The sequence below is a fragment of the Suricata suricatta genome, chromosome 11 (genome assembly GCF_006229205.1).
Source record: "Suricata suricatta isolate VVHF042 chromosome 11, meerkat_22Aug2017_6uvM2_HiC, whole genome shotgun sequence".
Taxonomy (NCBI): Eukaryota; Metazoa; Chordata; class Mammalia; order Carnivora; family Herpestidae; genus Suricata; species Suricata suricatta.
In genome coordinates, this window is record NC_043710.1 from 10,768,208 (window position 1) to 10,790,660 (window position 22,453).

Consider the following 22,453-nt stretch of genomic DNA (forward strand, 5'->3'; position numbering starts at 1 on the left):
GCCGCCGGCGGGGGGCTCCGGCGGCTCGGGCGCCGGGGGTTCGGGCTCGGCTCGAGAGGGCTGGCTCTTCAAATGGACCAATTATATCAAAGGCTACCAGCGGCGGTGGTTCGTGCTGAGCAACGGGCTCCTGAGCTACTACAGGTAACTGCTTCCGGGGCGCCGTCCCCCACCGCAGCCCACAGTCCCCGCGCCGTCACCCTCTGGAGCCGGCTCCGCAGCCAAGGTCGCCCCAGGCCCCTTTTCGTCACCTGCGCGCACTGACAGCCCGCGACACGAGCCCACCCTCACGAAAGTGAATGCGCCGGGGCTTCCCTGTCCACCTCGGTGACCCGCCCTTGGTGCAGTACCTTCCCCTCCGCCCCTGGCCTCTCCAGTTGTTTGGAGAGCATCTACTCTTCCATTGTGTTTGCACCAGCGCAGCGGTGCAATGATGAATTCTGCAAGGAAGGCGCTGTCGTAGGTGCTAGGGGGCACGTGTAGGAGAGCAAAGCCCAGGGAACTTACTGTGAAAGTCCCAAATCTTAGCTGTCTGTGCCCAGTCTCCAGAATTCAAGGTTATTAGCAGCCTTTGATGTCTCCGCCGTTGCTCTCTCCACGTTCAGGCACAAGGACACCAGGCGCAGGGTGGCCTCCGTATCTCTCCCGTGTCTTCTTTATCTCTCCCAGACTTGGCATATGCTTTCGCCTTCTGGACAGCCCAGAATGGAGATGTGCACTCCAGTGCTGCTTTTATTTACGCTGACCCCACCTCCCGCCACGGGAACGATTTCAGTGGTCCTTCCGTATTTCCGGGGTTCTTTGGGTGGTGCGGTTTAAGTTTTATTAAAAGAAGAATCCATGTCTTTGGTATGATTACTTCTGTTCAACAGGGTTTGTTTTGGAATGTTAAATATATATTTGTGGTGACTCACAAGCTTGCCGTACCTGGTGTGCTTTAGGGCAACTCAGGTTACCGGACATAGAGGGGTTGAGATGCTGGAAGTGGAGACAGGACATAAACATTCCCTGGGGTACTGGACAGTTTGGATAGTTTTACCGGCTCCCAGCAATAACCCTGGGAGTCAGGAGATATTCCCCTCTTACTGATGAGGAAACTGAGACTTAGCCTGGGCAACTTCTCCGAGGTCTTGAGGAGTCAGGATTTGAAACTGGTTCACTGCACACCATCATAACCTGAAACCCAAGTGTTTCCCGAATCAATCAAATAACAGATCATTGCTTGCCTATAGCAAGTATGTTTCAAGATCATCTTTGCTATATACAAAATATATATAGTTTCTAGATCACAGTACTTTCTACAAAATGTATAAAAGTTTCCTTTAAGGGAGACTTTGCTTACGATAATGGCACTCCTAATTGAAATCTTTTTATAAAGACCGTCCTATTTGAGACCCAGAATGCTGTTAAGAGCAGCTCCCTGTATTTCTTTTCCTCTGCAGGTAGTCACTCTGCTACCGAGAGAGGTAGGGGAATGATCTCTTACGGCGTCTCCACTGTATCAGGGCTTAGAGAATTTTGAGGGGAAATTGAAGGTGGGAGTTGGAGGTTGTTGGAGCAAGAACCACATTCTTACCTAGTCGCCAACAGTGAAAAATGTCTTAGCACATCCTCACTGCTTATGCCACATTGTGAACAGCTGTGTGTGTCATTTGCATCATTATATTCAGAGTTGATTGCAATTTTAACCCTCTCTCAGTACTCATCCAGGATGATCAGGTTAAGGTTCGATCACGCATCTAAAATCTTAGCGTGTTCCAAAGTTTTTCTCCCATTCAAGTTCCTGGTTGTTTTTTTTTTTGTTACACTGACCATCATCCTAAAATTCAGTTGATTCGTATCCTAACTTGGCTTGTGAGTCACTACTAACACTGCTCGTTTTCAGAAGTTGTGTGTCAGCTGAGGACCTTACTGTGTGGTCATTTTTCCTCATCCAAATTCTTATCAGATCGGCTTTCCAGGCCAGTTGATTCTTTGATCAGCACCAGTCTTAATCAGTATTGATCTTGGTTGGGCACAAATAACTTATATGTTGCCATCTCTTCAAGTACTTGTAACCATTTTTCACTTCTCTCTTACAAGAGCTAGTGGCACCTGTCTGACTAAAGATCAGACTCCTTCCAAAGCATACCAAACCACGTATTGGGAAATATGCCACAGGCCTGCCTTTGCCAGCTCCGACGGTCCCACCCACAAACCAACCCAGCAACAGGAACTGGGGTTATCAAATCTATGCACTACCTTCAAAATCACAGTGAAGTTCTTTTCTACCAACTATATTGACAGTTTCTTCCTAAACAGGGCTCTCTGTGTCCCCATCTCCTTACAGTTATTTAGCTAAGTTGTCATTCCTCTTGCTTCTCGGGCCTCCAAAGCCAATCCTCTCCTCTATATGCCTTTTACAAAATACTGCTTTCTTTTTAACTGAGATCATATACTTCTAGACCCATCCTGTGATGAACTGTCCTCATAGGCTTTGGCGGGCCCTGTCCCTCTTTTCACCCATCCTGTTTTTCCCTCCATGCACAGATGCATGGATGGCCCATTACTTAAGTGTGTAGAGTCCCAGCTTTCCCAGACACATGGTGACAGAGCCATAGCATTAGTTTTCCTGACTAGCTTCCAGAGATTGAGTTACTGCTTCTGCTGGCCTCCCAGGGAACTGGCTGATCAGAACACACCACCTAATTAACGCTCTAGGGCCTGAAGAACTTTCCTTGTGTCTGCAGCCTCTGCGCTAATCATTGATACACACAGGTGTATTGGCCTGAGCCCAAGAGCTCCTGGGTCAAGCCTGCCTTACTCCTGGGGTTCCTTGGTATTTCGGCCACTGCTACCGACTCGGTGTGGTTTGAGAAACTCCTTTAGTTTATGAAGATGGCCCAGGCAGAAGAGATTCCTAGCAAGTGGCTTGTGAAAACTACGAGCACGTTGTGAGGCACGTGGCGCAGGGTCCGAGCAGGACCTTTGGAGTGGAAAGCCAGGGTGAGCTGGCCTGTCAGTTGCGGGTCTGAAATTCGGCCTGCATTATTCATAATGTAACTGAAGCTGGGGGGTGGGGGAGGGGAGGTAAGAACAGAAAAAACTAGGGGTTCACATTACAGTGTGGCAGGTGCAGAGGATGAAAAGTGGCCCAGTCCAGTGAGAGCCCCCCCCCCCAGGCATCCCATACTGCTCATTTGTGCATTTGAGGAAGAAAACCCAGTTTCATGTGACACACTGAACAATAGCAAATCTGTCTTCCTAAGCACAGTAAACAGACTTTCTGAAACACACCAAGTCTTCGTTTCTGGAGGTGGGGTGTGTGTCGTTTCTGGCACACAGGGGCTCTGGACGTGCCAGGTGTGTTGGGGCGCTGTCGGCTCCAGTGAAAAGGAAATGGCTCCGCTCTGCACTGTGGCACTTGGCCAGGGACTTTGACCTCTTTATGTTCCACGTTGGTCAGGGAAAACTGTGGTCTCAACATGCAGGTCTCTGGGCAGAAGCAGCGGGCTGGGTGGAGGGGACATTCGCTCCGTGGGCAAGGTATACTTGGGCACGCCAGCAGCTTGGTATTTTGCATGAAGTGGCTTGTAGCTTGTTGTCACCAGGCGGTGGTGTAAAGTTCAAAAGTTAGCCTATTAATAGAACTGTCAGTCAGTGGAGATGGGGAAAATTTTTACACCCAGTCCTCCGAGAACAGATTTGCTGAATCGTTCTTAGCTATTAATAGGATGGCTTAGGAGTTCCCGCCAACAGAGGCCAGCGGACCTTTGGCAAGAACACATTCCAGAAAGACTATACTACCTGGTGATTCTTTTAGGATTATTCTTTACTCCCCCAGAAAGCTAGTCATTTCTGTTTCATATCATTTGAGCTGTAGTCGATATTTAACACCCTAAGCATCTCAGCGTTCCTTACACTTATGCAATATAATTCTAAGCGTAGTGTGACAGTTCTCATTTGGGCTGAGAAACAGTTGGGGGGGGGTGCAGTATATGCAAAATGGAGCTATTCTTTCTCTAAGGCGATGAGATCCTTATAAGAAATTTTGTTGTGTGAGTTTATAAACCAGTTTCATAACTATAACCCGCTAAATAAGAGGGAATTCCTGACCACAGAAGGGCACGGTGGAACTTTTTAGAAGGTGATGGACATGTCTTACAGCCTGATTGCGGAGGCCGCTACACAATTGTGTACATTTGTTGGAACTCACTGCGTTACATGCTTAGCATTGCCGGCTCACCATTGTATGTCGTTAATGCTCCTGCAAAGGCGATGCCTAAAAGGCTAAGGGGGAGAGGACCCGCAGACCAACAGTCTGACTCAGAAACAATATTTACTGTCTGTGAAGGGAGAGCCCTACTGACTGTTTCTGGAACTTGAGGGAGCCATCCGAGGGAAGTAGTAGAACTTGCTGTTTCCTAGGACTACCGTATTTTTCAAAAGGGTAACGAGAAGACAGGGGATGTGGTGAGGGGTACACCCTTTGCCAACTTTGTCCTTAGCTCATCTTCATCTTCATTATTGTAGGTCAAAGGCCGAAATGAGACACACCTGCCGTGGTACCATCAACCTCGCCACGGCCAACATCACCGTGGAGGACTCCTGTAACTTCATCATTTCCAACGGGGGTGCTCAGACCTACCATCTGAAGGCGAGCTCAGAGGTGGAGCGACAGCGCTGGGTCACGGCCCTGGAGCTGGCCAAGGCGAAGGCTGTGAAGATGCTGGCAGAGTCAGGTAGGGAGCAGAGCACGCTGTGTCGGGCACATCCTGTTTGCCCCTCCTAGGCATGAATCTTACCCTCTTCCTCCCTGTCATTTAATTATCACCTGTCCCCTAGGTATGTCCGGCTTTTCCTCGTCCTGCACTGTCTCTCCCTGCGGCGGTGGCTTGCAGCTGGGGGCCAGCGCTGCCCTGCAGGGGACACTAGGCAGTGTCTGGAGACGTTTGTGTTGTCACAGCTGAGGCATGGTGGTGCTGCGGGCACCCAGTGAGTAGAGGCCACGGATGCCACTAAGCCTCCGACAGCGCATGGGGCAGTGCTCACGACAAAGATGGACCCGGACCCCGATGCCAGGAGTGCTGATGCTGGGAAACTGTCCCGGAGGCGGGACAGGCGTCTTTTGGCATTTGATGCCACTTGCCTACCTTAACGTTGTGAGAAGTAATTACTTTATGGCTAGGACAGCATGAAGATTATTACAACTTACAATTTGGTTCTCTCTTTCCTTTTTTCTTTTTCCCCTGACAGTTTCTTATTTTTTGTAATTTTGTTTTAAAGTCAATTCCATGCCCAGTGTGAGGCTTGAACTCACAACCCTGATATCAAGTCACGTGCTCTACCAGTTAAACCAGCCAGGGGCCCCTTCTCATTTATTTTTTATTTCAAATAAAAAAAATTTTTTTTTAATGTTTATTCCTTTTTTGAGAGAGAGTGAGAGAGAGAGAGCATGAGTGAGGCAGGGGCAGAGAGAGAGGGAAACACAAAATCTGAAGCAGGCTCCAAGTTCTGAGCTGTCAGCACAGAGCCTGATGTGGGGATGAAACTTACAAACTGTGCGATCATGACCTGAACCAAAGTCTGACACCCGACTGACTGAGCCACCCTGGCGCCTCTCTCATTTGTTTCTTGAGTTGAAACAGTCTTTATAGAGTGCCAAAAACATCACATGGGATACTCATTTTTTTTAATGTTTATTTGTTGATTTTGAGAAAGAGATCTCTGTGCAAGAGGCAGAGAGAGAAGGGATTGAGAGAGAGAATCCCAAGCAGACGCCATGCTGCCGAGACGTGGGGTTTGATCTCATGAATTGTGAGATCGTGACCTCAGCTGAAATCAAGAGTCGGATGCTCAACCAAGTGAGCCACCCAGGCGCCCCTACATGGGATACTGTCTATGAAAATCCTCATGTTTCTACCTTAGTTTCACTAAAAAGAGCAGCCTCATCATGTTTTGATTTTTCTTCACGGAAAGTGCTAGCATTTCCCTGTCCCAGCTGTGGATAGTTTGTTCACACTGAACATATTCACGCAGAGCTGCCCTAGATGGTCACCTGCTAGCTACTGTTCATCTCCTGTTTTTCTTATCCCCTGTCACCCCACACACTGGATTTTCTATCTGTTGCCCAGTGAGAGGGAAATTCCCTGCCTGTGGGTTTTTTTGTAACGGGTTGTATTTTGACTTTGGTCCTGCCTCTTGGTCTAGCAGACAGGGCAGGCCTTCCTTATTTCTTCTGCTTTGATGTTAGTGCTGATGTTAGCTCCCCCGAAGGAAGTGACGCTGTTGGAAAAGCAGTTTGCAGTTGCAGAGTGTTAGGTATAAAACTGCCAGCGAGGGGTACGACATGGCTCTCTGTTCGATGTTCTGTTGGAGGGTCCTTTAACACAGGACCTTGTGGCGCTTTCAGTGCCCTGATGGCTTTTGTGTCAAATGAGTTCATCACAAAGTTCCCAAGCTCTCCTGTGGAAGAGATAAATCAGTGGGGTCTCTTGGTGATGCGGACATTGTTTGCCAAGAGCCAGACTGCAACTCTCAGCCCCTGTCATACAGGGCTTACCCACCACCCAGCAGACGGGTGCGTAGACTGGGTTGGAATGCTCAAGCTTGAGTAAAAGGCTCAACAGTTCACTCCCAAGGCCAGGAGCACTTAGCTTCTCCATCCTGTCCTCCAGGTCTTTGGTTCTCAAAGTTCAGCGTGCACTGGAATGGCCTGGGCAACTTACTCAAAATGCAGGCCATGGGCCTTGCCTCAGACCAGCCAAATCAGTTTCTGGGGGTGAGGCCAGTGCCTCCTCGGTGTCTTTTAGAAGAACCCCAGGGGTGAGGAGATAAATGTAGGGGGTCAGAAGGTACAGACCTTAAGTTATAAGATAAATAAATACCGGGGAAGTAACATACAGCATGATGACTGTAGTTAACACTAAATGGTATATCTGATCATTGCTATGAGAGTAGATCCTGAAAGTTCTCATCACAAGGCAAATCAACATTTTTTCCTTTTTTTTGTTTGTATCTATATGAGATGATGGATACTGACTAAATTTCTTGTGGTAATCATTTGGAAATATATGTGAGTTGAATCAGTATGCTTATATAGTGCTATATGTCAATTATAACTCAAACTGGAAGGAAAAAGAAAAGTGTGAGCAAAATAAATGCTTACTGTGTGGCCCAGTGGCGGCTGTCTGTGGCCCCACACCACAGTCGAATTGGTGGGGGGCTGTGGACGGCACTGTGGTTGAATCGTCTGGTGAGGGTGAACCCCGGTTGGCCGGAGCGCCTGGCGTGAGGAGAGCAGGCTTAGCCGTAGACGGGAGTTGGTAGGGCTCCGACTCTCAGCTCCGGAGTCCCGTAACTGGCGTCCCCTACTTCCCCCTCGGGCCCCTGCAGATGAGTCAGGAGACGAAGAGTCTGTGTCACAAGCTGACAAGACCGAGCTGCAGAACACCCTCCGGACACTGTCCAGCAAGGTGGAGGACCTGAGCACCTGCAACGACCTGATCGCCAAGCACGGCACGGCGCTGCAGCGCTCCCTCAGCGAGCTGGAGTCCCTGCGGCTGCCGGCCGAGAGCAACGAGAAGATCAAGCAGGTCAACGAACGGGCCACGCTCTTCAGGATCACGTCCAACGCCATGATCAACGTAAGTGCACGTGGCGCCCGTGTTGCTCTTTTTTTAAAAATTTATTTAAATTTATTTTTTTTAATGTTTTTTATTTATTTTTGAGAGACAGAGAGAGACAGTGCGAGCAGGGGAGGGTCAGAGAGAGAGGGAGGCACAGAATCTGGAGCAGGCTGCAGGCTCTAAGCTAGCTGTCTGCACAGAGCCTGATGCGGGGCTCGAACCCACGAACCGTGAGATCATGACCTGAGCCGAAACTGGATGCTTAACCGACTGAGCCACCCAGGTGCCCCTTTAATTTATTTTTAAATCATTTTTGAAGGTTATTTATTTTGAGAGAAAGCATGGGCAGAAGAGGGGAAGAGAAGCGGGGGAGAGAGAATCCCAAGCAGGCTCCGCTAGAACTCCTGAACCGTGAGATCATGACCTGGGCCAAGACCAAGAGTGGGGCACTTAACCAGCTGAGCCACCCAGGCACCCCCATGTTGCTTTTTGATTCTTTCCTTCTGGAAACGTCATGCTCCCCGAGTGCTGGAAAATCGTAATTGATAAAGCACAGGACGTTAGGTCCTGCTTCACTGCTCAGGGGACTTAGGTGACATTGTTTGTTGCACGCAACAGAACAGGACGCACAGGTGGAATGACTTTCATGTTCTCTCCAGCGGTCGGTCAGCTCGCCGCCCCAGCGTGGGAAAGAACTGGAAGTCCGGAGGTCCAGCCCTGCTCCTGCAGCCGGCAGGACGTCTGCTGGTGATGTTAGTTGAGTCCCTTAACCTCTCCGGGTTGTGGTTTTGTCACGTTGTTCTTATCTGGCTTTATCTGTTGGATCTGAGAGGCCTCCACGGGTCCTTTTTACAGTTGAGCTTCAGGTTGGAGTCTCACCTTACTTTGCTAGTGCGCTCTGGCCTACAGTGGGCGCTGGCCAGGTGCTAGGGAGAACTTTATAATCCGAGTTAGTCCTGTCTTCAGCCCTTGATTTCAGGGGTAACTCGAGGTGAGGAGACAAAATACTCCAGTTTGGGTACTTTGCTTTCAAAAAGAAGGGACCAACGCTTCTGCCTCCTTACAACTCCAGCCTCCGGAGGCTGACGGTTTTGGGAGTTAGTGATGTATTTCAGACACGAGGGATAGTTCTGAAGTGAATGCGCGGTTTAAACCGTGCTGTCGCTGCGCTGCCAGTGGCCGATTCTCACCCGGCTGGTTGTCTCGGCTGGTTGTCTCGTGGGCTTGCACGTGGGAGCCCCAGAGGCTGTGCCTCAGGCAGGTGCAAAGCGTATTCTGAGAAGGGCTTAGCTGGCTTTCCCCCTAATTCAGTGGGATGAAGTTACGTCACTAAGGCCAAGTTTTCCTCGTTCAGGGAGTGAGACTAAGACGTCTGCTTAGAACTAGTTCACATGGCTGCTAGAGACCAAAGGTCTTCTCCTGCGGCCAAGGGAAGAGTTCGTTCCTCTCACTTCAGACCCCTTTGTTACTTCAAAGGAAGTTGTTCTAACCTTGATTTTCATGTCATTTTCTGAAGTGTTGAACATTTTCTTCAGTGCTCTGATTCACACCAGGTAGAAGAGACTAATTATTTTTGTCCACTTAAGGACTTATCCCAGGACCGTTTTACCAACCAGCATGGATGCTTGTGTTTCTAATGTCTAGTCGTGTGCTCTTTTTCCAAACTGTCCCACTTCTTATTGACTGTGTGCCTCTTTTTTACGTCCTCTTATGATCAGGAAAACCTAATAAATCATTCAAGTCAGTTAACTTTTTTTTTTTAAGTTTATTTATTTATTTTGAGAGAGCGACCACAGGGGAAGAGCAGAGAGAGGAAGGAGAGAATCCCAAGCAGGCTCTGTGCTGACAACCTGGGGCCTAAACTCATGAACCGTGAGATCATGACCTGAGCGATAGTCAACAGTCAGACGCTCAACTGACTGAGCCATGCAGGCTCCTCAGTAATATACTTTTTGTTTATTTAAATGCTTATTTCTGAGAGAGAACGAGCACAAGCAGGGGAGGGACAGAGAGAAAGGGAGACGCAGAATCTGAAGCGGGCTCCGGACTCTGAGCTGTCAGCCCCAAGCCCAGTGCAAGCCTCGATCCCACGAATCGTGAGATCATGACCTGAACCAAAGTCAGATGCTTAACCGACTGAGCCCCCCCAGATGCCCCTAAATATACTTTTAAATAGGACAGCTCAGGACACAACAGTCTCCTGACAGTGAGTATTGTCATGTGAACCCCCTGCTCCGTGGCAGTCGTCTTCTCCTCCAGTGTGAAAAATTTGCTAAATCAAACACCTCCTGATTAAAAAATTTCTCATAAAACTGAAACTTGATTTGGATTTTTTTCTTTTGAAAAAAATGCTCATCTTTGTTCCTCGGGGCAATTCTTCTTCCCCAAGTTGTAAATGTTCGGTTTGTGTCGAAGGGAATGATCCCTTGGAAGTGAGAGGTGAGTTGGGTTTTTTCATTCTGTTCTCTCCAGCACCCCCTGTGCCCCCTTCAGAGCTGCTTGTTGCTTGAAATGCATTTTGTATCATTGTGTTGTCTCCTTTGACTCTTTTAGGTGATGATGGCGAGGCCTTATAATTAACATGCTAACTTCACGTCCCAAAATAGGCCAAGTTTTATCAAAGCAGGAGTACATTGCACTCATTTTCTTGATTGCTTAGGACATAGCTTTTCTTATTACCGAAGTGAATCTAACCAAGGAAGTAAATTTGACACTGTTAGTGCGTCCACTTGCTTATTCAGCAAACATCTGTTGAGCGCGCTCTGTGCTCTAGGCCCTGTGCTAGGGAATAGAAAACAAATGTGGATGTGGTCCCTGCTCTCTGGGAGACTGTTCTCTATTGAGGGGACAGAGAAGTAACCGGATCTTCATAGAGTGTGCTAAGTGCTGGGACGGGAAGGAACACAGGCTGCTATGGTGTCGTGCATTCGAGGCGTTTAGCTTAGAGCAGGAGGATTAGAGAAGGTAACTCCTCGACTAAATTCTGAAAGACCAGAGAGTCTTCCTGTGAAAAAGGACAGTACAGAGCTTGGGCCCCTGATGTCCCACCTGCCCTGGTTGACTGCCTCCATAACCTGCTTGCTCTGTGAACTCCAGTCCTTTTCTGCAAACGGTGATGAAACTGGTAGCCAGCCGCTCAGAGGATTGTTGAAAGGCTTTTATTAGCTAATTGATGTAAAGCGTTCAGCAAAGTGCCTGGCGTATCAGTGTCTCACTGAAGTTTGGATGTGATCAGTAGCATAAGAAGTGAGGCAGAAGAGCAGGTCTAGGCACAGCTGTGGCTGTGTGGATCCCTCCCTCTCTCCCAAAGTCTGGGAACTACTAATTGACTGTTAGCACCAGGAAGTAGCTAGAGATAAGGCCGGCCAGGGATTAAGTGTGGGGGAGGGATGGGGTGCAGATCCTTCTAAATGGGCTTGGTAGAATGGATTATAAGCGGATAAGACTGATTTTGATGGAGGCTTAACTATAATAGCTGACACCTTATTGAATGCTTGCTGTGAGCCCAGGATTTCTAAGTGCTTTACATGTGAGGCAGCCATGCTTTGAGATAGTTGCTGTGGTTTTCCTCTGCGTACAGCTGAGGCACAGAAACATTAAATAACTTGCCCCAAATTCCATAGCTAGCTAGTGGGATGGAGCTGTGATCTGAACCCTCACAGCGGAACTCCAGAGTAAATACTCTGTACTGCCTCTGAGTATAGAGGGTGGAAAGAAGTGTCCACAGATCCCCAAAGTTGTAAAGAAGCATCAATAGCACTTGATCATTGGAAATGCGGGGGGAAGAAAAATGAAGACTCAAGGATGCCTCCTGGTTTTCTGGCTTGGGCAGGGGGTCCTGTTCGTGGTACAGAGAACAGACCCCAAAGGGAGACGTAGAGTCAGAAAGGGAACGTGGTGAGTTTGAGATTACTTTGAGCCATTGGACGGACAATCGGTTATTCTGTCTCCGTGAACACTGAGCTGAAATCACTGATTTAGCAATCATTAGCCTATAGCAGAGGGTGAAACCATGAAAGTAGATATTCTGTTTAGCTTTTAGTTTCTCCATAATGAGACAGAAACTTTTAAGCTTACATTGCTTCCTTCCCCCATTATTTGTTAAGCAAATTTTATCAGGCTCCTACTGTGTGCAAAGCCAACTAAGTTAGGAGGTGGAGATCTGTATATAAATAAAGTATAAACGGTGTCTTCAAGTTGCTCATAATCCACCTGGAGAGACAGAACATCAGACACGATACCACTATGGAGGGCAGAAAACAAGTACGTGCAAAGTGCTGTGAAGTGCAGAGGAGAGATTGGCTGCTCAGGAGATTGTCACAGAAGAAGTAACATTTGCCACAGACCTCAAAGAAGGAAGAGGACTTGGCCAGGCAGAGGAAGCGGGCAGGAAAGGGCATTCCTGGCAAAGCAAATGGCATGTGCATGTGGTAGGCAGGCCTGAAGGAAATACGTGTCCAAGACATGGCGAGCAGTTCAGCGCGGCTCCCCCACTGGGGACAGGGCTCCATATGGCTGCCCCGGGAGGAGGACACAGGCAGGTGGCGGCCGCACCTGAAGAGTTGTTGACCTTCAACCCAATAGTCAGGTGCCCAGTGGAGAGTCCTTGAAGGGCCTGATAGGATCAGATCTGTGTTTTATCTCCAGAGCCCTTCTTGGGTGCCTCTGGTAGGCTCGAGGTAGGTAGTTGTTGAGGTCAGTTGTTTCTCTTAGTGACCAAGATAAAAACCAGGTACGTTGCCCCATATTTGATCTAATTTAGGGCAGATTCCCTATTCTCAGCATCTGAATCCCTCAGCTTGAGGTGACCCGAGTTTGGTCCCGAATGTAGTGAATGCAGTTTTCCTCTGCTTGTCCTCATTTTTCTTTTAGTCAATAGATTTCTTCTTTTGGTTCGGTTCACGTAGTTGCCCTTTGTGATGTTGCCACAAATACTTCGTCTAGGTTTACTGCTCACTTGGCATTTGTGTAGTCCTCATGACCAGGAATATATAAAAGAACCATGACAACCATGTGGAGCTTTTTTCCCTGGCGCTGACCTTGATTGCCTCACGGACTTGGCTGTGGGATAACAGGGAGTCTTTCGTCAGAATGTGCTCAAGTTCCTAGAATAAGGTTACTTAATGGGCTTGCACAGGCCTGCGGGGCGATGTCTGAGCTGCCGAGTTGAGCTGACCCCTCTCCACGCTCTCTCCATGCAGGCCTGCAGAGACTTCCTCATGTTGGCCCAGACTCACAGTAAGAAATGGCAGAAGTCCCTCCAGTATGAAAGAGACCAGCGTATCCGGCTGGAGGAGACCCTGGAGCAGCTGGCGAAGCAACATAATCACCTGGAGAGGGCCTTCCGGGGCGCCACTGTGCTGCCAGCCGGCACCCCAGGCAGCGCTGGTTCTGGGAAAGGTAAGACCCTTGGTTTTCGGGGTCGCCGGTTCACGCACGCACCAGGCCGCCGTCTGCCCTTGATAGAGGAGGCGCAGCCTCTCCAGAGCCGGTGACTCCCGAGACAGGCCCGGAGCTGCTTCCTCCTGGCCTTTCCACCGCTTTCTATCGCGTGCTGCCGTGTTCGTGGCTCTCGCGGGGAAGAGCCTGCCGTGCTAGGTCTGGGCGAAACCGAGCCACGGTAAGCGACGGGCTGCTTCTCCCTGCAGATCAGTGCTGCTCCGGCAAAGGAGACATGAGTGACGAGGATGACGAGAATGAGTTTTTTGATGCTCCTGAGATCATCACCATGCCTGAAAATTTGGGCCACAAGTAAGTAGTCCTCACCTCCCCCGACAAATGAACACGTCTGACCGTCAATGTTGAGAGATGTGTCAGTGGGAGTATCGTGGTGGTAGGGGGTAACCGAGACCCGGGTGCTTTTCCTAAAGAAGTGGGACACCATCAGCTTTTCTACGTGAGCACGTTCTCCAGAGGTGTTTAAATTCACACACATTCGAATCCAAATGCTGTCGCTCAGTCACGCGTCACGTTACTGAGTGGGTGCTGCAAGCTTAGCATCACGCTTTGTAAAGACGTGGCAAGGAGCAAAGTCTAGTTGTGATCTGTGTTCTGACCCTCATGTGTTTCCCACCCGTGTAGACGTACTGGCAGCAACATCAGTGGAGCCAGCAGTGACATCAGCCTGGATGAACAGGTAACTCGCACGTGGGAGCCATCGGGTGAGGGGCTGGGCAGTCATTCCCAAAGGCTAAGAGACACAGAAAATGCTGATTCTTTCTCAATATGGGGGAAGGGGAGGCTCTAGATACCAGGATTTCTGTTCCTTGTGGGTGGTTGAATGGCTTTGTTCTTGTCCTCAGTACAAGCATCAGGTGGAAGAGACCAAGAAGGAAAAGAGAACTAGAATACCGTACAAGCCCAACTACAGTCTCAATTTGTGGAGCATCATGAAGAACTGCATTGGAAAAGAACTCTCAAAGATCCCCATGCCGGTGAGGTTCTTACACACCCAGGCTCTGCCCCGTGACCGCCCCACCTGCTTGAGAGGCAGCTCGGGGCATGGTCTTGTTACCCTTGTCGTCATAAACTGTCCCTTCAGATCAGCTGCTTTCATGTAGTCTGTGGATCTGGTGTGTTTCCAGAGCACTTAGAATCAGATGCATTGGTTTATAACATTCATGAGCAAATTCCTAAGCTAGATGGGCCTGGGCGCATGCACGGATAAACACGGCATGATTTTTCCTTTACTAAAAGCACGTGGTTTAAAAGACACAGACATGAAGACAGGCAGAGAATTTTACTCACTGTGTCAGCGTTACGGGAAGGACTGTCCATACACAGGCTTGGGGAGCACAGAAGCATCGTTCCATCTGGGAAGACGAGGACCATCTCCATGGTGAAGTCGGTGTTTGGGCTGACCTCCCTGCCTCCCGTCCTGCCCGCCTCCAGTCTGTCCACATTGCTACAAAAATGGCTATTTTAAAGTTACAAATGGGGTCATATCACTCCTTAGCCTACAGTCTTTAGCTGGATCCTTTTTGCTTTGAGGGTAGTCCAGGTTCCTCAGTGGGCTTGATACTTCCTCCCTCGGACCAGTTTCCACCCACACATTGGTGTCACTCGGGGTTACCTTCAGACATGCAGAGGCATCTTGGTCCCCCCCCCCCCCCCGCAGGGCATTTGCGCAGACTGTGCTTTCTGCCGGGACTTACGTCAGCTGTCCACCCACCCGTGCCACTTTTCTTATCCCGGGGCTAGTACTGTTTTCTGCAGGATTCAGCCACAGCATCAGCTCTCCTAGCAAGCTTTCACCCGTGTGTCTGGTCATAGGGGCAGGGCTGTGTCGCCTGTGTTCCAGCAGGCTCCTTGCTCCATTACACAAACATTTACTGATCCGCCCACGGATCGTATCAGTTAGGTATGGGATCCATGTAAAGAAACAAATCCCAAATCTGTTTGTTTAAACCCCGAGGTCAGCAAACTGTGGGCCTCGAGGCCGAATCTATCTGCTGTATGTGTAGCCTGCAAGCTGGGAATAGTTTTTATGTTTTTAAATATTTAAAGAGAATCAGAGGGAGGATAATATTTCATGATGGGAAAATTGTATAGAATTTCGATGTTCATGTCCATCGGGTTGTACTGGAAGGCAGTGATGCCCGGTCAGGCGTGTGTCATCTGTCACTGCCTCCATCCTGCACCGGCCGCATCGGGGCGGTGTGACACTGCCATACGGGACAGTAAATGTTTAGGCTTTGAGGGCCATGTAAATATCTGCTCTCTAGCCTTTACAGAGAAAACTGGCCAGCCGCTGCCTTAAACAAATACTAGCTTAACTTACTCTCCTGTTAAAGTCCAGAAGTAAGTGACCCAGAGCCCGTGCCCTACTCTGCGCTCTCAGGACCAGGCCTCCTTAGGTTCTGATGCTCTGCGGCCTGTGGCCTCAGTTCCCAGGTCTGAAGTGGCCGCTCCTGCTGGGACCATCGGTGCCTCCTTCCAGCTGCTAGGAAGAAGGAAGGAGGAGGGCATGTCCAGCCTTTCCGGGGTGCTTCCTGGAAATCACATAAACCACCTGCACTTCAGTCTCTTTGGCCAGAACTTAGTTATGAGGCCCCAGCTAGCTGGAAAAGAGGCTGGAAGGGAAGTCTCCTCCTTTCAGTGGCATGGCCTCGTAAAAAATTGGGGGGTTCTATTTCTTGCAGAAGAAGGGCAGAATGGAGGGGGGAGTGGCCTGCAGAAAGTTTTCTGCTCCCCTCTTGGGTCTTATGGACCAGTGTGTAGTTTCTGCCTCTCCATAGACCGTGCTCCTCATGGTCTGCAGAGACTGTCCTGTTGGTTTTCATCTCTTTGATGCTTAGCTGGTGCCCGGCACACACGCATACACCAATCAGCAAATGTTGATGTAACTAACTGGTCTTAGAAAGATTTAGGGGCACCTGGGTGGCTCAGTCAGCTAAGTGTCTCTGACTCTTGATTTCAGCTGAGGTCATGCTCCCAGCGTCGTGGGATCGAGCCCCACATCGGGCTCAGCATAGAGCACGGCGCCTGCTTGGGCTTCTCTTTCTCTCTCTGCCCCCCTGCCCCACTTGTGCACTTTGTCTTTCTCTCTATAAAAAGGAAAAACAAATAGATTTATAGGTAGGTGTGTAGGATTTCTGTTAGAAAAATGTCAACCTCCAGACAAGAAAAGGCCATGAGTTAGCATGTTAGAGACACATAAAATGGTTCCCTGGGGGCCTAAAAAGAAGCCCTGCCTGCCTGGAGCCTTGCAGAAAGTAGTGGGAAGGTGGGCTGGGAAGGCGGGTCATGGCAGCCTTAGAAATACAGTGCCTGGGGCGCCCGGCTGCCTCAGTCCGTTGAGCGTCTGACTTCGACTCAGGTCAGGATCTCACGGCTCAGGAGTTTGAGCCTGCTTTGGATTCTGTCTCCCCCTCTCTTTCTGCCCCTCCCCTGCTCACACTCTGTTTCCCTCTCTCTCAAAATAAGTAAACATTAAAAAAAATTTTTTTTTTTAAAGAAAGAACAAAATGCAGTTCCTGCTGAGAAATAGCTTCTGAGTCTAGGTGACCTCTCTCTCCTTTATCGTTAGTTCGTTGTTGACATTGCCACTAGGGCTGCGCAGGCTGTACCTATCTGCCTGAGCCCTGGGCCTCACCCTTCCCTGCTTTATGTGGTGTCACGGGACAGCTGGCTCCTCCAGGCGGCTTCTCAGGCCTCTGTGGCGTGGTGTCCAGCTGGGCTCCGCCAGGGCCAGGCACGAGAGGAGCGGGGGCACCCCAGGGTGCTGCCCCAACCCCGGGTGGTGCTCGGGCAGTGGCCTGGCCGTGTGGCTGTGGTCTCCACAGGACAGGGCCCCCTGAGGTGCGGCTTCTGCGGGTGCCCCTGGCCTCTGGGCCCTGGTCCTCCCTCTGCCGCCCTTTGTTCCTCCAGCCTGGAGCCCGTGGCCTCCTGCTGTTGGAGTCTCCAGGGTGGTGTTTGTTGGGTGCCCACGCCCCCATCAGCCTGGTACCAAATCCCCCCCTTCCTTCTGCTTTAAATTCTCAGGCTCATTTGTTTCCTTGTTGGGCTTCTGGGTGATAAAATGGCCAGTATGAAAGTTTGGCACTTTTAGAGACACCTTTGTTCCTGGAACAGCTGTCGGGGGCCAGGGCTGTGGTGTGTGGACAGCGAGGGCTGAAGGCCGCGCCAATCCCAGCCCCGGGCTGCGCCCTGGTGTCTCGTAGCCGGCGGTGAAGCACCGCCTCAACACGCACTGAAGTGTCACTTCGTGGCACCTGAAATTCTGCCGACGAGAGATTTTGTTGGCGTCCTTTCGAAGTACCTTCTCTATAAAAAAGACTCTTGAGGATCTGAGCTGTGCTAGACTGTTACCCCCTCCGTGTGCATTTTTTCTTCGCTGGTTTTCTCTCAGCATCTCTCAGTGTCGAGAAGATGGTTTTGGAGTGTGCTGCCCTGTTTTAGTCGAGGCAGGGGAAGCATGAGCAGGGGAGCAGCGGAGTGGGGGTGGGGGCAGCAGAGAGAGAGGGAGACGCAGAATCCACAGCCAGCTCCAGGCTCTGAGCCCGACGTGGGGCTCGAACCCACGAACTGTGAGATCATGACCTGAGCCAAGTCGGATGCTGAATTAACTGAGCCACTCAGGCACCCCAAGGGGAGTGTTCTAATGTTGGCCCAGTGGTTCTGCATTTGCTGAGAAATTTTCACAGATCAATGCTGGGTATGTTTCTCAGAGAAGAAGCAGGCTCTAGCTTATTTATTTCTTCTTAAATGTATAAACGCGCAGAAATTCTGCCAATGAGATTTTGTTGGCGTCGTAGAAACAAACATGAACATGTTAACACTGGTTCCCTTTGTGTGATGGCATCTCAGGTAAATGTCTTCCTTTATACTTTTGTTTTTAAAGTTGGTTATAGTAAAAATTACAAGACCCTTCACAAATGAGAGGACAGTAAAATATTAGGGTAGTGTGTGGCTCAGGGATTGGTGGGTAGGAGGTTGGAAAAAAATACAGAATACAAAAATACAAAATACAAATAGGGAGAACTTTGTCTTAACTGAAATATCGCTCTAGGCCAGCTCCATTCAATAAAAAGGGAGTTGCTTTCTTCCTTCGTGTCTTCTCTGGATTCAGAACTCAGGCTCCTATCACTTGTTCGGTGATATTGCCATCTGGTAAAGCTAATAAGTGTTACGGGCTAGCCTGGGAACCTAACCTGTTTTTATAGTAATTTTTTAAGTAGTAAAGTCATCTTAAATTCCAAACAATTTAGAAGCTAACTCCTGCAGGGATGGAGAGCTGGTGTCTCTTTTGTACACTTCTCTCTCTACCCAGTGGGTAGTATGGGGTCTGGCACGCATGAGGGCTCAGTAAAGGGGGCTCAGTAATTATTTGTGGAATGCGCATGTGAATGAATGAGTCTCTTCTTCCTGAACACACACACATATTTACCTTGTCCTGTGGTGAGAGCCCGAAATTGGCTCTAAAACTGGAAAGGCAGAAGCATTCAGTCCCCTGTCAGCCCCCATCACGAGCACTGCAGTCCAAAACCCGACTGTCCGGCCTCAGAGAAGAAACCAGAATCCTGACCTGATGTAGAACCCAGTCGATAATTCACAACCATCCCCTCCAGGAGTAGAAGCTAACTTTTGTGGTGTTTTCTTTTCACCAGTCAGGCTGTGCCTGTACTTATGATTTACCAGCCTGCCTTTTCTCCCTCAAGAATTTTAAATCCCTCACTTCCTCTCTGGGTACACTTGTGCTGAAATACATGTCCTCTTTGATTCATTCACTCTGTACCTAACCGATGACCGTCTCGTGCGGGTGAGGCATCGATGGCTCGTGGCTCTGCCGTGACGGACAGAGAGGCACGGCCCCGGACCAATGAGTGTACAGTTAATGAGATACACGAAGACAGTAATGTGCCCCACTCGCTGACGTGGACGGCTGCCCAGGGAGACTGGGTTGCTTGCAGGTTAGCACTCAGAGCTGGTCTCCTGGTGATTTGCTTGATCATCTCGACATCTTGCTGTGTCTCCCCCTGCAAAACGATTAAACAGTCTCTTACGGATGTGTGGGCAAAGTTTTCATATCTGTTCTTTTCCTGACAGGTGAACTTTAACGAGCCCTTATCCATGCTTCAGCGCCTTACTGAAGATCTGGAATACCATGAGCTGTTAGACCGAGCTGCAAAATGTGAGAACTCTCTAGAACAGCTCTGTTATGTTGCAGCTTTCACCGTGTCCTCCTACTCCACTACTGTCTTCCGTACCAGCAAGCCATTCAACCCACTCCTTGGGGAGACCTTCGAGCTGGACCGGTTAGAGGAGAACGGATACCGATCCCTCTGTGAGCAGGTAAAGGAGCCTCGGGACTGTGACACGTTTACCTTTCGAGGAAAAGGGGTGGCCCCGGGGGTTACGTTTGCAGAAGCTGGGTCCCTGTCATCCCAGACTGCCGTCTTGTTTCCTTTAGGGCTTCGACACTGCAGGCCCTCGTATTCACCTGTTGTGGGCATAAAAATGTCAAGTGTGAATTCGGGGTGTTTATCACCAATTCGTAGGCAGCATCTTTTCCTCTACTTTCTTCTTTAATTTGAACCACTGATTTCTCCAAGGTGAGTCATCATCCCCCAGCTGCTGCGCACCATGCCGAGTCCAAAAATGGCTGGACATTGCGTCAGGAGATCAAAATCACCAGCAAGTTTCGAGGCAAATACCTCTCCATCATGCCCCTTGGTAAGGCCGCCGTCCGTGTAAGAATTGGTACTCCGGGAATGAGAGATTTCCTGGCATGATAGGAGCGGTCACTGGCTTAGGAGCCAGGAGACCGAAAATCTGATCTGGGCTCTGAGCCGTCCTCGCTAGCTCTGGGCAGCTCATTTGACTTCCCAGCTATCAAGTGAGTGGGGAGGCCTGAAACTCCTAAGGAGCCATCCAGTCGTAAATTCTTTAACTTCTTAGCTATGCTTAAGAAATCTGGAAGTACTGTTGTAAATGCAAATTCTAGCATGCTTAAAAAAAAAACCCTTTCTACTAACTGGTGGTTTTCCTGCGTTACACTAGCAATCCACTTCATAACAATCCATTTACTCCTTAAATCAGAACTCTTGTGACGGTCCCTCCCCTTTTCCTCTCCTTTCTCTCCTCTCTCTTCTAAATTTTTTTTTAATGCTTTTTATTTATTTTTGAGAGACAGAGACAGCTGGAGCAGGGGTGGGTCAGAGAGAGAGGGAGATACAGAATCTGAAACAGGCTTCAGGCTCTGAGCTAGCTGTCAGCACAGAGCCCGACGCGGGGCTCGAACCCACGAACTGTGAGATCTGACCTGAGCCGAAGCCGGATGCTCAACCGACTGAGCCGCCCAGGCGCCCCTCCCCTCTCTCTTCTAACCGGAAGGGTTAGGTATCATTGCTGTGATGACTGACCTCCAGCTAAGATGAAACTTTATTTTAAACGATCTCATTGGATTACAAGTTAATTTTGCACCAAGATCAGAAAGATCAGGCCTGGGAATAGGAATCCTAATCTGCAGTGTTGGAGACGGGAAATGAGATTGCTCACAAAGCGTACTAGAGATTCTCGACGCTGACTCAAACCAGAGCAGCTGCATTTGGCCGTGTGTGTCCAGAAGAGTGAGTGCTGAGAAGGAAACGCAGAGCAGGCAGAGAGAAGCCAAGTAGCTCCCTAGAGCCAGAGCGGCCAGGACCTGCCTGAGCTCCTGGTGGCCTTCCATTTCCTTCTAGTCTTCCATGAGGCCTAGCCGTAGTGCTTGGGTAGAGTTGTCTTCTTTAATAAATTCCCCTTTCTCTCAGAAATACAAAATGTAGCAGGTAACGCAAATTTCTTAGAAACTAGAAATTAGCCAGAGAATATGTATGTAATATGTTAAAAGGAAAAAAGAAAATGGAATGTTAGTCCTACCACTTCATGGTTAATACACAAAACTTAAATGAAAAGGTGACAGTGATTTTGTTCTTAATGTTTACTGAGGCCCTAAAAACAGTTCAAATTGCTTAATTGTCTTTGATGCTAATAATTTCAGAAGTATTAGGTTAAGAGTAGTAAATGCCTGAGGTGTTCTCACCTAATTTGCAGAACTAGGATATTAGTGGTCCTATCCCGTGCAGAAGAGTTTCAGAGGCCCAGTGAGGATCCCCAAAGGGATGGGTTATGTTTAATTCTAAGGAGGGTTGCATGCATTTTAAAAGTAGCAATAAACCTAAAAAATAGCAATAAAAGAGCAGGAAGTCTACCAGTGATCTGCTGTACATTTTCTCTAGAGTTCTTTTAGGGGTAAATATTTGAATATGATCTATGTGGTGGATCTGACTTTTTAGAGTTAAATAAGTACCTTTGAAAGGATTCCGTTCCCATGGTTATTTAAAGACTCAGGGCACCAAGATGTGCTGTTGCCTTACATTCCTTCACACATTAGATTACAGGTACCACCGTGTGCGGGCGGGATGCGTAGGTGAGCACAGCGGAGGTTGCAGCCTTCAGGGGAAGACGGAACAAAGAACTGACACAGTGACTGGAACCTGAAGTACAGAGTGGGCTTTCTGGACATTGGCCCTGGGGATGGCCGTATTTATTTAACATTTTTTGGATCAGTGAAGTAATCCCTACATCCAATGTGGGCCTTGAACTCATGACCCCAAGACCAAGTGTTGCATGCTCCACCGACTGAGCCAGGCAGGTGCCCCTAAAGAGACACATTTAAGTGGGTATTATTTTATAGTTTTGGAGCTCTCTACCCAAGAAGAACCACAATTTGGGAATATGAATGAAACAGCCAGTCAGCCGGTTGATCTCCAAATCAGTGATACACTACTGGGCTCTGTAGACTTTGAATTTGATCCTGAGTGACATATTAGTAAAAAAAGAAAAAAAATCCCCTGATATATTTTATCCATTCTTCCAATTTCTACTTTTTGATTAGAGTGGTTATAATTAATATAATTACTGATTAAGTAGGATTTACATCTGCCACTTTGGCGTATACACACACACACACAGTTAACATCTAAGCATCTTGTTCAGATTGATACTATTTTAATTTCAATAGTGTGTGTATATATATATATATATATATATATATATAGTTTATATAATATAAAAACTTTGCAGCTATATGGATCCAGTATGTCTTTCCTCCCTTGTGCTTTTATCATGTAGATTATGATTTTTATACATTGTAATTTCATCATTGTAGGGTTTTTTGTTTGATTTTTAGCAGCAGGCAAAAGTTTATTACAGTATAAGGAAGAATAATAGGGAAGCTCTCTTACAGAGAGGGGACATGTGACAGTGAATGCCCCCAGCATAGTTTTGTAACTGTTGCTTTATGCAGGTATCTTTTAAATCATATAGTGGACAAAGTTGCCAGCAAAAAATACAGCTATACTCTT

The 22,453-nt window shown here is 48.6% G+C and overlaps 1 protein-coding gene across 1 annotated transcript in view; it reads left to right on the forward strand.

Moving 5' to 3' along the window:
- Positions 1 to 22,453, forward strand: part of OSBP (oxysterol binding protein) — a 34,221-nt gene that overhangs the window by 1,599 nt on the left and 10,169 nt on the right. Inside the window, exons 4-12 of the mRNA XM_029915459.1 lie at positions 1 to 144; positions 4,513 to 4,721; positions 7,375 to 7,625; positions 12,809 to 13,007; positions 13,256 to 13,358; positions 13,689 to 13,743; positions 13,910 to 14,041; positions 19,155 to 19,400; positions 19,661 to 19,781. Of these exons, the coding sequence (XP_029771319.1) occupies positions 1 to 144; positions 4,513 to 4,721; positions 7,375 to 7,625; positions 12,809 to 13,007; positions 13,256 to 13,358; positions 13,689 to 13,743; positions 13,910 to 14,041; positions 19,155 to 19,400; positions 19,661 to 19,781 (1,460 nt within the window). The remainder of the gene's footprint in view (positions 145 to 4,512; positions 4,722 to 7,374; positions 7,626 to 12,808; positions 13,008 to 13,255; positions 13,359 to 13,688; positions 13,744 to 13,909; positions 14,042 to 19,154; positions 19,401 to 19,660; positions 19,782 to 22,453) is intronic.